Source organism: Nyctereutes procyonoides, unplaced genomic scaffold, assembly GCF_905146905.1.
Source record: "Nyctereutes procyonoides isolate TBG_1078 unplaced genomic scaffold, NYPRO_anot_genome, whole genome shotgun sequence".
Taxonomy (NCBI): domain Eukaryota; kingdom Metazoa; phylum Chordata; class Mammalia; order Carnivora; family Canidae; genus Nyctereutes; species Nyctereutes procyonoides.
In genome coordinates, this window is record NW_026575132.1 from 14,421,823 (window position 1) to 14,435,410 (window position 13,588).

General features: G+C 45.4%; 1 protein-coding gene across 2 annotated transcripts in view; it reads left to right on the forward strand.

Moving 5' to 3' along the window:
- The window catches only part of NRP2 (neuropilin 2), a 115,457-nt gene extending 104,592 nt beyond the window's left edge, over positions 1–10,865 (forward strand). For both annotated transcript variants that reach the window (XM_055345186.1, XM_055345187.1), the window contains exons 16-17: positions 5,458–5,508; positions 7,554–10,865. In XM_055345186.1, coding sequence (XP_055201161.1) covers positions 5,458–5,508; positions 7,554–7,858 — 356 coding nt within the window. In that variant the 3' untranslated portion in view covers positions 7,859–10,865. The remainder of the gene's footprint in view (positions 1–5,457; positions 5,509–7,553) is intronic.
- Positions 10,866–13,588: the final 2,723 nt, after the last annotated feature.

Below are 13,588 nucleotides of genomic sequence, written 5' to 3' on the forward strand. Positions count from 1 at the left end.
CATGTTAGGTTGGCTTTATCAGGCTGGCATCAGGTGAGGCAGAGGCTTAAAACTTGGGGCACAGTATACCCCCTTACTTCCTTGATCGCAAGTTAGCAGGGCTAGTATCGAAAACAGAGGACCTCATGGCTTTTCTTTACTTGTTCTTTTTGTGGTCTTCTCTTTCCACCTTAAGATGGCTGCCTTCAGGGAGCAACGCCCGGGACACAAGTAGTGTGGGGTGCGGCTGGGGCAATGAGTAGTATGGGGCCCTTTTCTGTGGGAGTCACCTTGTCTACTTCAACCAGCAGCCACTTGAGAGAGCCCTCATTGGAAAGGGCCTCTGACTTTTCTCATTTTCTTCCTATAAGACATAAGACTACTAGAGCAGGGAAGAAGGCTGGTGGTTACTTTACAGAGGAGCAAACTGAGGCTCAGGAGGCCTCACCCAGGCTCTCACACCTGGGGTGGATAACCAAACTCAGCAAGAAATAGGCAGCCTATCCCCAGTGCAGTGCTGCTCCATAGCCCATGCTGCTTCCCTTCAGATACAGAGCAGAGCTGACACTCTGGCTGGCGAACTTGTCATGAGCATCAACCAGGCCTCTTAATCCACTGCTCAGAATTGGCATGGAAGGGACTCTCCATAGAAAACCAGCGTATGTTGGTAGCCTGAAAGGATCTATGTTCAAGTGACCCAGGAATGGGCTGTCCTAAATAATTAATCTAAAAGTAACCAGTGGTTTGAGGCAGGCCTCTCACTCTCTGAGCAATCTTGTGAAGTTCCTTTTAAGATGCAGAAAGTAAACACAACAATGTCAGTGCCAATACACTCGCAGGAGACCACAGCATAGCAGAAGTGCTGAAAGTGAAGGTGGAAAGTTTCCTATGAGTAACTGCAGAAAAGCAGCCTCACCCCAAAGAGCCTTAATTTAAGAGGGAAAAAAAATGGAAGAAAATGAGGACGAGAGGAAGATAGATAATGGGCTCGTGTGCACCTGTGCTTGTGTGTGCGTACACACACACACACACACACACACACAAGACAGGGACAAGAGAATGGGGGGCAAAGACTGAGAGAGAGCTTTCGTATTTGAGACTTAAATCATGCTCAGTGGGGAATTTCCTGGCTGCAGGTTGGAGTATTGGGGGTGTTTCCCCTGCATAGTATGTGTGGCCTGAACAGGCAATGTTCCAAACCCCACAGGGAAAACACATCTCCTTAGAGTAGGTTCGGTTTGTGACTGGGTATGGCCATTAACCTTTCGTGCCATAGTGTTGCAATTTACTGACACTTGAAAATCTGTGACTCTTCTAGGGGGGAGGGAGTTCCTGGAACAGTGAGTGAATGTTTTAATAACTAGCCCCTACAGGCCTCTTGCCCTGAAAAACCAGGACTATAGGACATGAGTAGAACCTTAAATCACTCTTCACTGTGGACCTAACCCACTGCTTGATGATACTAAAGGAAGGGACTCCTGGGGAAATGGGACTTTGTAGCCTAAGGCTTCTACGATGATATGAAAGCAACCAGATTTTGTTGAATTGAGTTGTTTGTTTTTTAAGCAGTGGCTACTCTGCTCACTGGATTACTTAAACTCTATTAAACTCCTTTCCAGTCCTGCATGAGTTCACTTCCTCTCGAGGTGCTGGTTCACACCCCTCCACCAGAGGGGAGGAGCAGACACCTGACTCTCACGTAGGGAAATCCAGGTGGAAGATTTGTAGCCAGCCGTGGCAATCTCTTTGAATTCCTTAATAGAGCAAAGTGAATTCAAACCAAAACCAAGGGATCAGTATATGAGTACAAAGGCTCAGGTGCCATGTTTGAAACCATTCCTATGTATCAGATAAAGGAGCTAGAACTCCACCCCCCATCTCGAAGCTGCCTCAGTTCCAAAGCATCCTCTTCCCCACTCTCATGTTTTCCTTCCTGGCAGTGGCCCAGCCTCATGTGCCCCATCCCTACCCTGGACATCAGTAGCACTTGGAGTCCCTTCTATAATACCCCACTTTCTTTTCTGCTGTTTTGGCTTGGACTAGTCTTTGCTTTCTAACCATGCTGAAGGGCCTTGACTGTAGACACCTGGTCCCATACATCTCCATTTTTCATAGTATTCAGTACAGTTCCTGGGCACCTTGGGAATCCCCTTTATAAGTGATGATTGGTTGATTGGTTGGTTAATGCAGATTGCCCTTGGAAGAATGAGGTAAAGCAGCCTTCCCCCTCTGAGCAATGGCTGTCACAGAAACCATGAGCCTCAAATTTCAGATCATATTTTCACATTCATGAGCAGTCCTCATGAGTTCCCATCCAAGTGGTGAGCCAGCAATGCAGGCAAACAGCCAGAGAGTGTATATCCAGTCAACCAGGATCCATCCCTACTGTTAGGGTAGGTAGTCATGATATGGTGGTAATTGCAGTGTCCTGCCTCCACCCGGAGAACTTGCAGGCAGACCTGGGTGGGGGTGGCAGTAGGAGGTCTCCTCTGGCCGTAACACAGTACAGAGTGTCAGAATTCAGGATTTGGAGTCAAACTGGCCTGAAATTGAGTTCACACAGGATCCCAGAGGAAATAGGGTCACGGGAGCACAAAGGTTGAAAGTGGAAGTCGGGTGGGTGGTAAGATCCATTCCTGATCTGTATTATCCTATAGGTGTGGCCCATTCCACTCTCCTTCATCCATCTCCCACTCAGAGACACACCCACCCACTGACCCAGAGTCCTGGAAGTTCCTCTCCAAGTTTGTCCTTGACAAAGAAGAAAAATTCAGTTCAATTCCAAGTCCCCGGTCCCTACATGCTTTTGCTAGAACTTCTGCTATCAGGAAGGTGTGTCTGGAAGGTGTTCCTGCTATCAGGAAGCTCCACTGTGTCTGGAGCTCATCATTTCTCCCTCCTCTCCACTCTTGCCTTTTCTTTCTAGAATGACAGGGACCTGGTGGGAGAACCACACTCCTTCCTGCCAACGTCCTGAGGAAACAGGCTGAGGTTTACCTATTGAGCTTAACAGGAAAGGAAAGTGGCCCGTGAAGGGCAAAGGGGCTTTTAAAAAAGAAAGCTTTTAATCAAACACAGGTATCAATAATATTAGCAAGGGGACCAGAGAAAATTGCTATCAAAGTAAATTGCTTTAAAAAAAATAAAATAAAAATTAAAAAAAAGTAAATTGCTTTTTGTACAAATGTTCCCTTTATTTGGATTTTCCCCCGTGTGCCATTCTTTTTTTGAGGCTTGGTGAACAGATGCGCTTTTGAAAGTGTTGATTAACTTATCCTTTTGTCGACCCCTTCCCACTCACCTAAACTCCTGGGAGCAGTGATTACACAAAAAGCCAAGTCAAGCCTCTAAAGTGTTCTTCTTCACCTCAAGTAGCCTTTGGTTCTCCAGGTGCGGAAATCTCGGCCACATCTGGCCAATCAATGTCAGAGAACCTTAGAAATGGACCAGTTCTTGTGAGGTCATCTCATCTAGTCCTCTATCTCCAGAGACAAGAGGGTGTGGTCTCCTGGGGCAAAGTGTTCTAATACTGATTACCATCCTTTTACCCTTTTTCTTTCAAGATCAATGCCACATCCACCCCCTTTCCAGCCGTGATCAATAGTGTCCTAAGAGTTCTTCCCTGAGGGTGTGAGATGGAGCAAAATGGCATTCTAGCCTCCAAGAATCTGTCACATCCTTGGCAGAGACCAAATCCCTAAAAGCAAGAAGAGGATTTGGCCCAAAAGTCACTGGCAAGAGCCCCACGGTTTTTGTGCTGGGCTGATAGACATATTCTTTTCCAGTGTTCTGCATCTCTTAACCATGAAGTTCTTAAGATATATGAGCATCACACCAAAATGATTATTGTTGGAAATGTGATGGTTTTCTTCTGTGGTTTTTTTTTTGTTGTTGTTGTTGTTTCATAAGGTTAAAAAAAAATCTCCAGGTTTCCTTTCAAAAGCTCAGTTTGATCCCTATGACAGACACCACCTGCCTCTTTTTGATTCATATTCACATCTTCATTCCAAGGAAACAGCCTGTGCCATAGGGGCCTGGAGAATAATGCAGGGGGTGGGCATTGAGGTGGGGAAGCTGGTGTGACCTGCAGGTGCCAGTTGCTGTGCTATAAACATGCCAGACACAGGCTGGATTTACGGCGAATCAGTGCCACATGGCGTTGATCCTTTCAAGTGGGGTGTTGGCAAGTTGTTTTGTTGTATCCCTTCTAGCGACCAGGGGGATAAGAATGTGCTTTAGCACTTGGCCAGGAATGAGGAAGACTTCTATCTAACATGATTAAAACCACAGCCTCTAGGAAAGGACTGAATTTTGTGTGTGGCAGTGATAGATCAGTCCTCAGTTCAGGTCATGGTCAAGTAGATCTTCTCTGAGAAGTGCTGATAAGGGAAAAGTTCAGCCAGTCCGAAGTTCTTTTTTTTTTTTTTTTTTTCCTCTTGTTTGAAAGTGTTAGCTCTTTGGGATTTGGGTTTGGCTTAAGCCTGGATTTTCGGTTATCAATTTATAGTGCTGACCTCAAGGTTGTTCACCTGACTTGGGGTTCAATAAAATTCCTAAAGGGCCCATACATTCACTGGCACCACCTTGAGCTGACAGCCAGGGCAGGCATAATTAATTTGTGAGAAAGAAAGAAATGATGAATCAGTACATATTTGATTCTCTTTTTTGATGTTTTACCATTTTAGTCAGGAAGTTTTCATTGGCTCTGATTTCTGTAAGATGGACAGCATCGTGAATAGGAAGACTGTCTTTCCCACCTCCCCCAAAAATTATCATAAAAAAAGAAAAGATAGACAGTGATAATGCTGGAGAAAATTCACAGTAAATTAACTTAGCGCCATTCAAGCCTGGGCTAGTCAGATTGGATGCCCATGTTTGACCTATTGTAAGCCATAAAGAAAACCAATAGGAAAAAAAGGCTGAGAAGGAAAGATGAGAGATATTAGCACAGATACGTGGAGGTAGACAGGTTATTATGACATTCTTTCCAGTTCTACATTAAAATATAAAATAACGAAACATCACTTTGTTGAATTACTATATGTTTATTTGAAATCCAGAGGACAAAGACTCTCACAGTATATGTCTACTTAGATGCACACATAGGAGGAGGGTCAGTTATACTAGATAAATATCACAATGATGGCAACTGATGATGGGCATGCCATCCATTTTGCCTTGGATAAACGTAGACCTATATTGGCAACGAACTACAGTCATTGCAACGGCACAAGGATTTATTGGTGCTGAAGACCTTTTTTGTTTCTGTTCTTTGGGTCACTATTAGAAATAAAAGACAAATCATCTGAAGGGGAAAGAATCCAGTAATGTACATACTAAATGATCTAGAAGCAGATGTGAATCTTTTGCTGCCTACTGTACCGGGGAGTCAGTCTGAGAAAAGTTGCATCTCTGCCTGTTAGCCATGGCGATAAAATTCGTTATAACTTGATTTGTTTGTTTTCTTTTTCGTTATAGTGGACATTCCAGAAATACATGGGAGAGAAGGCTATGAAGATGAAATTGATGGTGAGTATTGCTATGATTTAGCAGATAATCACGAAATTCAAGTTTGGTTATAAAGACGTCAACAAAAATAATGCCTGGGGTATTAGAAGGCCAGAATTTAGAACTACCAGTCAGAAATATAAGAGAAAAGAATCTAGAGAGGAATGAAGGAACCATCAATTGCTTTGTCAGGGTCAAATTTAGAAAGCTTATTGAGTTGCTTCTGCCTAATCTGAAACAGGTCCCCTACTTAAGGCAACTTTCGACATTGATGGACTTCAAATCTGGATAAACCCTTTAGAAGTAAAAGCCAGGTTCCCTTATATGTGTTGCTACTTGAACCCATTGACCTCTTCCCAAAGAGAACTTGAGTCAATGAGTATAAACGTGAATATTCTCCTAGGCTTTCTGTGGTTTCCTGTTCCCTGGCTTGGACAGAGCCTTTCTCACACTATCCAAGACTCCAAGTTGAGGCCCATTGCAAGATTTAGGTTTCCTTGCTACAATCCCCATCTTGTATTCTCATACTTATTAGAAGCTCTATTCTACTTCAAATACACATACTTAAGGGGCCGAAGCAAGAGCCCTAACTGGAGGGCCGCTGAACAAACACGTAGATAGAATTTCTTCCATCAACTCAGAGCAGCGCAGGTCTCTCTGGGCTTCTCTGAGTGCCAGAGTTGATCTCCAAGAGAGATCACCAAGGTTTCCCTCAAAGAACAACTTCAGACCAAGATTGATGCATTTAAGAAGAGCAGTTTATAGAACCAGCTGTATTTAACCTGACCTTAATCAAACACTTCAAGTGTAGTTATAGAAACAGAGTGACTAACCCAAACAGCACCTTGTTAACTCGGCGCAGACTCTCCCTGCAAAGCCCCAGCTAACGCTCCTTTTATGGGCAAAGCTGTGGAACTCGCCTACAAGGAGAGACAGCAGCAGAAGCAGATGGGGACAGAGAGCAGGGCACGAGGATGCAGAAAGCCTGAATCCTACTCCTAGTTTCACTGCTTGCTAACTCCGGGACCTTGAGTGAGTTACCTGGCCACCTAATTTCTAAAAAAAAAAAAAAAAAAAACCCTGAGTTTCTTCATTTATTAAAAAATAATAATAATAAATTATAATAGCACCCTGCCTTCTTCATGGAATTATTAGGAAATTCCACAAAATGAGCTATGGATGTGGTCATGCTTTGGCCATGCTCTGGAAACCTAAGTATATAAGTCTGCTAGGGCTGTCATAACAGAGTACCGCAAAGTAGGTGTCATAAACAACAGAAATGTATTTTCTGACCTTCCTGGAGATCAAGGTGTCAGCAGGGTTGCTTCCTTCCAAGGACCATGAGGCTTATAGATGGTTATCTCCATGTTTTCAAGGCAATCTCCCATCTGTGTGTGTCTCCAAATTCCCCCTTTTAATGTTGGATTAGGGCCCACCATAATGAGCTCTCCTTAGGTTGATTATTTCTCTAAAGAGCCCATCTCCAAATAAGGTCACATTCTAAGGTACTAAGGGTTAGAACGTCAACATATGAACCTTGGGGCACAATTCAATCCACAATAGTAGGTAAGATGTGTATCAAGTGAGGTGTGGTGGCTTGAAAAAAGTCTGCTGCTCCAACGGCCAAGAATGCTAAATTCGGAAACTTGTCATATAAAAATAGTCTCAGCCTATCCTTTGGTGTAACTTGAAGCAAGTGCAAGTGGGGGATGAGGGGGCAAAAAAGAAGCGTGCCCAGAACGCAGGACCACCCCAGTGCTCCAAAGACACCCCAAAGTTTCTGTCAAAATCCAAACTTACCTAGTAGGAGTCAAATTATTTAAATATTATATACTTAAACTGTACCATCTGTGTGCTGGACACCAAGAACTTTGCAAATGTTAATTCATTTAATCCTTGTAGTAACCCAGTGAGTCAGACTTAACAGTATCCCCGGTTTATAGAGGAGACAACTGAAACAAGAGGGGTTAAATAAACTTAGTTGCACAGCAGTGATGTGGGGAGGCTCAGTTATATCACCTTGAAAGAGGCAGAGCCCACAATCTCTCATGTGCTTTATGTCACAGATGAGTACGAGGTGGACTGGACCAACTCTTCTTCCCCAACCTCAGGATCTGGAGCCCCTTCGGCCGACAAAGAAAAGAGCTGGCTCTACACGTTGGATCCCATCCTCATCACCATTATCGCCATGAGCTCCCTGGGAGTCCTCCTGGGGGCCACGTGTGCGGGGCTTCTGCTCTACTGTACCTGCTCCTACTCAGGGCTGAGCTCCCGCAGCTGCACCACCCTGGAGAACTACAACTTTGAGCTCTACGACGGCCTCAAGCACAAGGTCAAGATGAACCACCAGAAGTGCTGCTCTGAAGCATGACGGATTGCACCCAAATCACATCTGACGTTTCATTCCAGCAAGAGGGGCTAGGGAAGATTACATTTTTTTCCCCTTTGGGAACTGAATGCCATAATCTTGATCAAACCGATCCAGAATACCGAAGGTGTGGACAGAACAGACAGACGAGTAGAGGGAGGTGGGGAGATGCGCCTGCCCCGGGGAGGGGGGTGCGTGTTGGGACCCACCTGGGAGCGCCGTGGCTGAGTCGTTGCTGGGACTAAGACGGGAGCTCATCTCTTTGGGGTCACAGTTCTATTTTGTTTGTGAGTTTGTTCTTATTATTATATCTTATTTCTTTGGTCTGTGAGCAACTCCAAGAGGCGGAAGAAGAGAATGACTTTTCCAAGTTGGAAGCAGAGGAGTGGTCATGGTACTCTGCTTTCTCATGATAGTCAACACTTGAGAAGCAAAAGGTCTTTTCAGACATTTCATCTTTAGGGGGAGAAAAACTAAAAAAACAAAACAAAACAAGCCGTCCAACTTATCCTGTCCTCTGATCGTCTTATGACTTACGGGATTTGCTGTGGTGTCCAATCTACCAGCCAACCCTACAAGCTGCCGTTTCCAGTCCTAGCATTTAAGTAGGATGTTGTTGCCTTTAACTTTTTTTATCCAGGGGAAAATTGCCATTTTAGGGTCAGCATGAATAGCTCTTTCTTATATGTGATGTAAGACAAACCAGAAAGGAAACTTCACACGTCAAAATCCACAGAAGCACCTCCATGTTAGAAGCGGACAAGCCTTAATGTGCTTCGTGACTAGGAGCCATTCATTAAATCTAGACCCAGAAGTGTGGCTGTGAGGCTACTTCAAGGGGCCTCTGGTGGTGGTTTTGCTTTTTCTTTCCCCTCCCCCTTGTTCTTCTAAAACATACACACATACGCACACGCACATCCGTCAGGTGTCTGATCCCCAAGACGAGCACTGTTTGACATTCTCAAAGATGGAGGGTGGGTGCAAATACAGGCTGTTTGTATGTCTTCTCCATCAGTGAGATGTAACTGGTGACCAGTGGACCTAAAAGGAGAGCAGTGGAGAGGGAATAAGAAGTCCAGCTTCTGTGATCACGTCATGGCACAGGCTAAGCAGACAGTACAGAGACATTTGGATGAATTAGTCTCTTTGACAGGCTGGTAGACGTTGAGTTCTCCTTGGGGTTACAGCCGCCACCTCAGTATTTCAGGAGAGCCAAGTAGGATGTACGCGAGCTGATCTTAACCACAAGTGTGCAAGTACTATGGACCAAAACCCTAACAACACTGCTTCAACCCCAGAGAGACCTATGTTCTTACACACACATGCACACACACACACAATTTATGTGTTTTTTATTAAGTGCCTTGAAACAATGAAGAAAAACTATTTTCCCCTCTATGTAGAAATCAGTGAGTATCATACAAGTAAGGCATCGCTTCTTCCCTAACCCCCGTGACTCCACTGCCAGTTTCCCCAGCTCATCACTGATCCTACTAATGGATTGAGCCCTGCTGCCGGAGAGGTAGTCATAGCCCTAGATGACTCTCAGCTACTCTAGGAGGGGAGGCATCCAGCTGTGTGAAGGTTAAGATTGTCCGCGTCAAGATCCCAATCTTGATTTTGTAGTGATGCCTAAAGAGCGCCTGGGTGCTGGAAATACATTTGAAACCCAGGATGCCCAGCCCATTGCTTATCAGTGGTAAACTGTCAGACGGTTTTTGCTGCTATGGTCACCCACAAGTTCATTTGTCTCATACCCAGGTGAAAGGAAAAAGGTGAATGGGACTGGCTGGTTCCTTTAAATGTTAACTTATGGAAATGCTAGTTCAAATGGTAATGTCACAGTGTTTCGTATGCACAGAGGGAGAGTCCAAACCGACAGCTATTTATTCATATGTGTGTGTGTCTTTGCAAGCCTTTGAGTTCTCTGTATCTACTGTGTATGTGAATGGTCACGTGGGACTCCGTGATGTTGTTGTGACTTTGACCTAGGGCCCGAGTGTAACTGCTGATCTCGGCACTCGTTGGCACAGTGGTAGTTAGAGGTGAAAAGTAAAGCTGTCAAGCCCGAGGGCTTAGCTTTAGGACCCCCCCAAGCTGGGCATGCAGCAGAAGCAAGTTTTTACACTTTATCGAAACCAAGTCATTAATTAGCCCACTCTCCTCTTCGCCTTCCCACGTAGCTCAGTTTCCAGGAAGCTAGCAAGTCCTAGGGATTTCCAGAGGTTGCCTGCAGAAGAAGGGAAGTTCAAAAGCCTACTCTGGGGCTCCTGGCCCTCTCATGCTCCATGGGTCCTTTGACAGTTCCCCAAAGACCAGCCCTGTCTTCAGCCTGCAGTTCGCCTCTAAGTTACGCGCAAGCCAACCTGCGTCCCGCTGACAGTGCTCGATCCAAACTCACCATTGGCCGGCTTGAGGCCCTGGATGAGCCCTGCTAAACAAAAGCAGACTACCCAGGGCTACATGTAGATACCTCACCAACACTGGAGGCTGGTCTGTTGGAAGACAGAAAGACAGTGGGGCCTGGTTCTAACTCAGCCAGGGGGCACCCTGGTGCATTTGTGGTCTCTATCTGCAGGTAGGCTAGCTGACCCGTCTCTTTGAGTCGTTCCCTTTGGGAAACCCAACTCACAGTATTGATCTCCTTTTTTGCCTTGTACTGAATGACACATTACCTCCACGCTCTCCCGGACTAGGCAGTCAACAGGGCCACAGGGTTGCTTTCTCTCTTCGGTGGGGATGGGGAGTTGACAGGGATGAGGGTCCGAGGAATGAGCATGAATGCAAGAAAACAAGGGGAAAAGTTAAACTGTCACACAGAAGGTTAACTTTTCCAGGGTTTGCAGTTAAAGGTATTTGACCATTCGCTGGCTGAGCCAGATCACGGGAACTTGAGAGCTTTTACTGTGATTCTTCAATGTAAAAAATAAACAACAAGGTCAAACTGTGTTTATATGATTTGTATAAAGCCTTTTTAAAATTGCTATTTAAATAAACATTATACCAGAGATATTTTTCTGCATGTTTTTTATTGGAGACAAAGAGTTTGGATGACTGGATGACTAAGTCATCCCCAGTTTGCCCAAGACTTTCCTGGGTGTTAGCGCTGAAAATCCTATGTCCCTGGAAACCCCACAATCCCAGCCAAACAAGGATGGTTGGTCATTCTCCAGGGACAATGTTTCTTTCTTTTTTTTTTTTTTAAGATTTTTATTTATTCATAGAGACACAGAGAGAGAGACAGGCAGAGAGAAAAGCAGGCTCCATGCAGAGAGCCCGACGTGGGACTTGATCCAGGGTCTCCAGGATCACGCCCCGGGCTGCAGGCAGCACTAAACCGCTGCACCACGGGGGCTGCGCAGGGACAATGCTTCTTAACACTTCTTATGGAGTTAGTAGGTTGATTGGCTGGCTGGCTTTTTATAAAATTGAAAATATGATGGGGATGGGGATTGGGCTACCTGGCCAGGTGGGCTATTTTAACTCAAAGACTTGCTGGTAGATTTCCAAGACCATCATCCCTGTAAAGCCTCTTCCTCCCAAGACATCACCAATGCCCTGCAGCTTTTGACTCTTCACTGCTTCTTTCCTGTCCCAACACTTGTGTATCAATATCTGTGGTGATTTTAAGGTCTGTACATTCTTGGGCTCCATTCCAGATCAACTGAATCAAAAACTCTGGGAGGAGGGCCTAGGGATCTGTGTTTTAACAAGCCTTCCAGTGTAAGCCTTCCTTACACTTTCAAGTTTGAGAACTTCTGGTCTAGGAGAAAGGAAAAGTAGCCTGGCCTCACAAAACCGTTAGGGATCTTTCCACCTGTGGGCTTTTTGTAGTCAAAACAAACTAGACTTTGACCAGGGAAAGCAGAAGGAGGTCGAGTTCATTTCTAGGTAGTACAAGTTCCCAAGGGAGGAGGAGGGAACAGCTTTATTATGAACTTCCCCCAGACGCACATAGACAGGAGTCTCAAAAAACCAAATCTGCCCCCATTCTGGGGCTTTGTTCACCCCAGAAAAGAAATTTGGTTCAATCATTTACTCAGGAAATGTTTTTGAGCACTTCCTGATTCTGTAAGCTCTCAGAGCTTGCGGACACTCCAGTGAAGAGGACGGAAAGCAAACAGCCAAGCACATAAAATAAGGACTGGTTACTTAAACGTGATGAAGACAGTAAACAGGTAGCTCTGATGGAAAATTACTAGACAGTAAGGTGTAATATTTGTGTTACTTGAGTTTGTATTTGCAAAGCACGGCTCTTGGTTACTGATGTCATAGGATTTGCAGTAATTAAATACAACGTCTTCTGTAGTCAACAACGCTCACCATAATGAAACCTAAGGAATCTGAAATCTAATACAGTAGAGCTCTTGAAAACCCCCTTTAAAAAGAATTACTAGGGTCACTCCCACGAAGTGGTTCATCAGAGAAGGCCTCTCTGAGGAGGTAATATTTAAGCTAAAACCTGAAGAGATAAAGAGGAGTCGGTTCAGCCAAGTGCCTGGGAGAAGCTTTCCAAATTGAAGGAACAGCATTGAGAGATCCCCGCTGTGGGAGAGAGTTAGCTGCGCCCCTAGGAACGCAGAGCAGTGGTGGGTTAAAGCAGGATCACGAGAAGGGAAAGAGAAGGGAAAGGTATGGAGAAGCAGCTGGGAGTGGGTAAGGTCCTTTAAGGCACAGTGAGGAGGCACTTTCTAATCTTTATCACTCTTGGCATTCCTTAAAATTTATAGAAAAGACAGCTCCCCACCCAGGCCCCTCACCGCCCACCCCACCCCCTTCCCACTCCTCACTGGCCAGTAAGGTCACTGCAGTCAAATTTCTGCAATTTCCCTCTCTGCCCCTCCGTGATCTTTATGGTATCATGTGTCTCCTGAGATGCCTGCTTCTATCACATTACTGACCCTAGCAACCATAACAGAGGTTAAAATGAAAGCAAATTTTTACTTTCCTTTAGTTGAGCTTTTGGGGATTTTTAAAGCCCTAATAAACTAATAATATCTCCTGGTCCCTAGCCATCTAGTGTTTACATAAGGTCTTTTTTTTTTCCATATCTGCATCCTTCTGGAAATGTTTATACAATCCTCAGGGGAGGGAGTGAAATGAAGTTGGAACAGGCCCATCCTTGAGGGAAACAGGACCCATCTGGATGCTGAGGTGCCTTTGTCTCTGCAACGTTGGTGGTAGCCATGGGGGGAGGGAAGGAAGCCTGAAGAAGAAATGGAAAGATGACTCTATTCCAGGTCTTGCAGGCTTCAGGCTCTAATCCCAGGCTGAACTAAACAAATTCCTGGGGGAATGTGCCCCCTCCACCACCAAAAAACACACCCACCGCCAGGGGACTGAGCGAAAGATAAGGAGGTGATGGTCGGACTAGGAATTGCCGCTTTTGGGGGTCCTCAGAGACTCCTCTGGTCCACCCGGGGGCTTCACAGGAACTGTGACTCTCGTTCCCATCAACAAAATGGGAAGGGCCCTGAGAAGCCTAAGGACTGAGAGAGAGGCAGGGGCCCAGCTTGCTTCTGAATTCCCACCTCTCAGGAATCCCAGGCCTGCAAGGCTGGGCCTCCTTTTTCTTTCTTCCTTTGACTCTAAGAGGAGCTCCTGGAGAAAGGGCATGTGCCTTCTGTGTTCTCCTGAAGACCTGGGCCGGAGACCTGCGAGGGAGGCTCTGCAGTTGTTTCTGCCGCTTCTCTAAAGAATGACACCTGTTTCCTCTCTCTTCCCCTCCAAAAA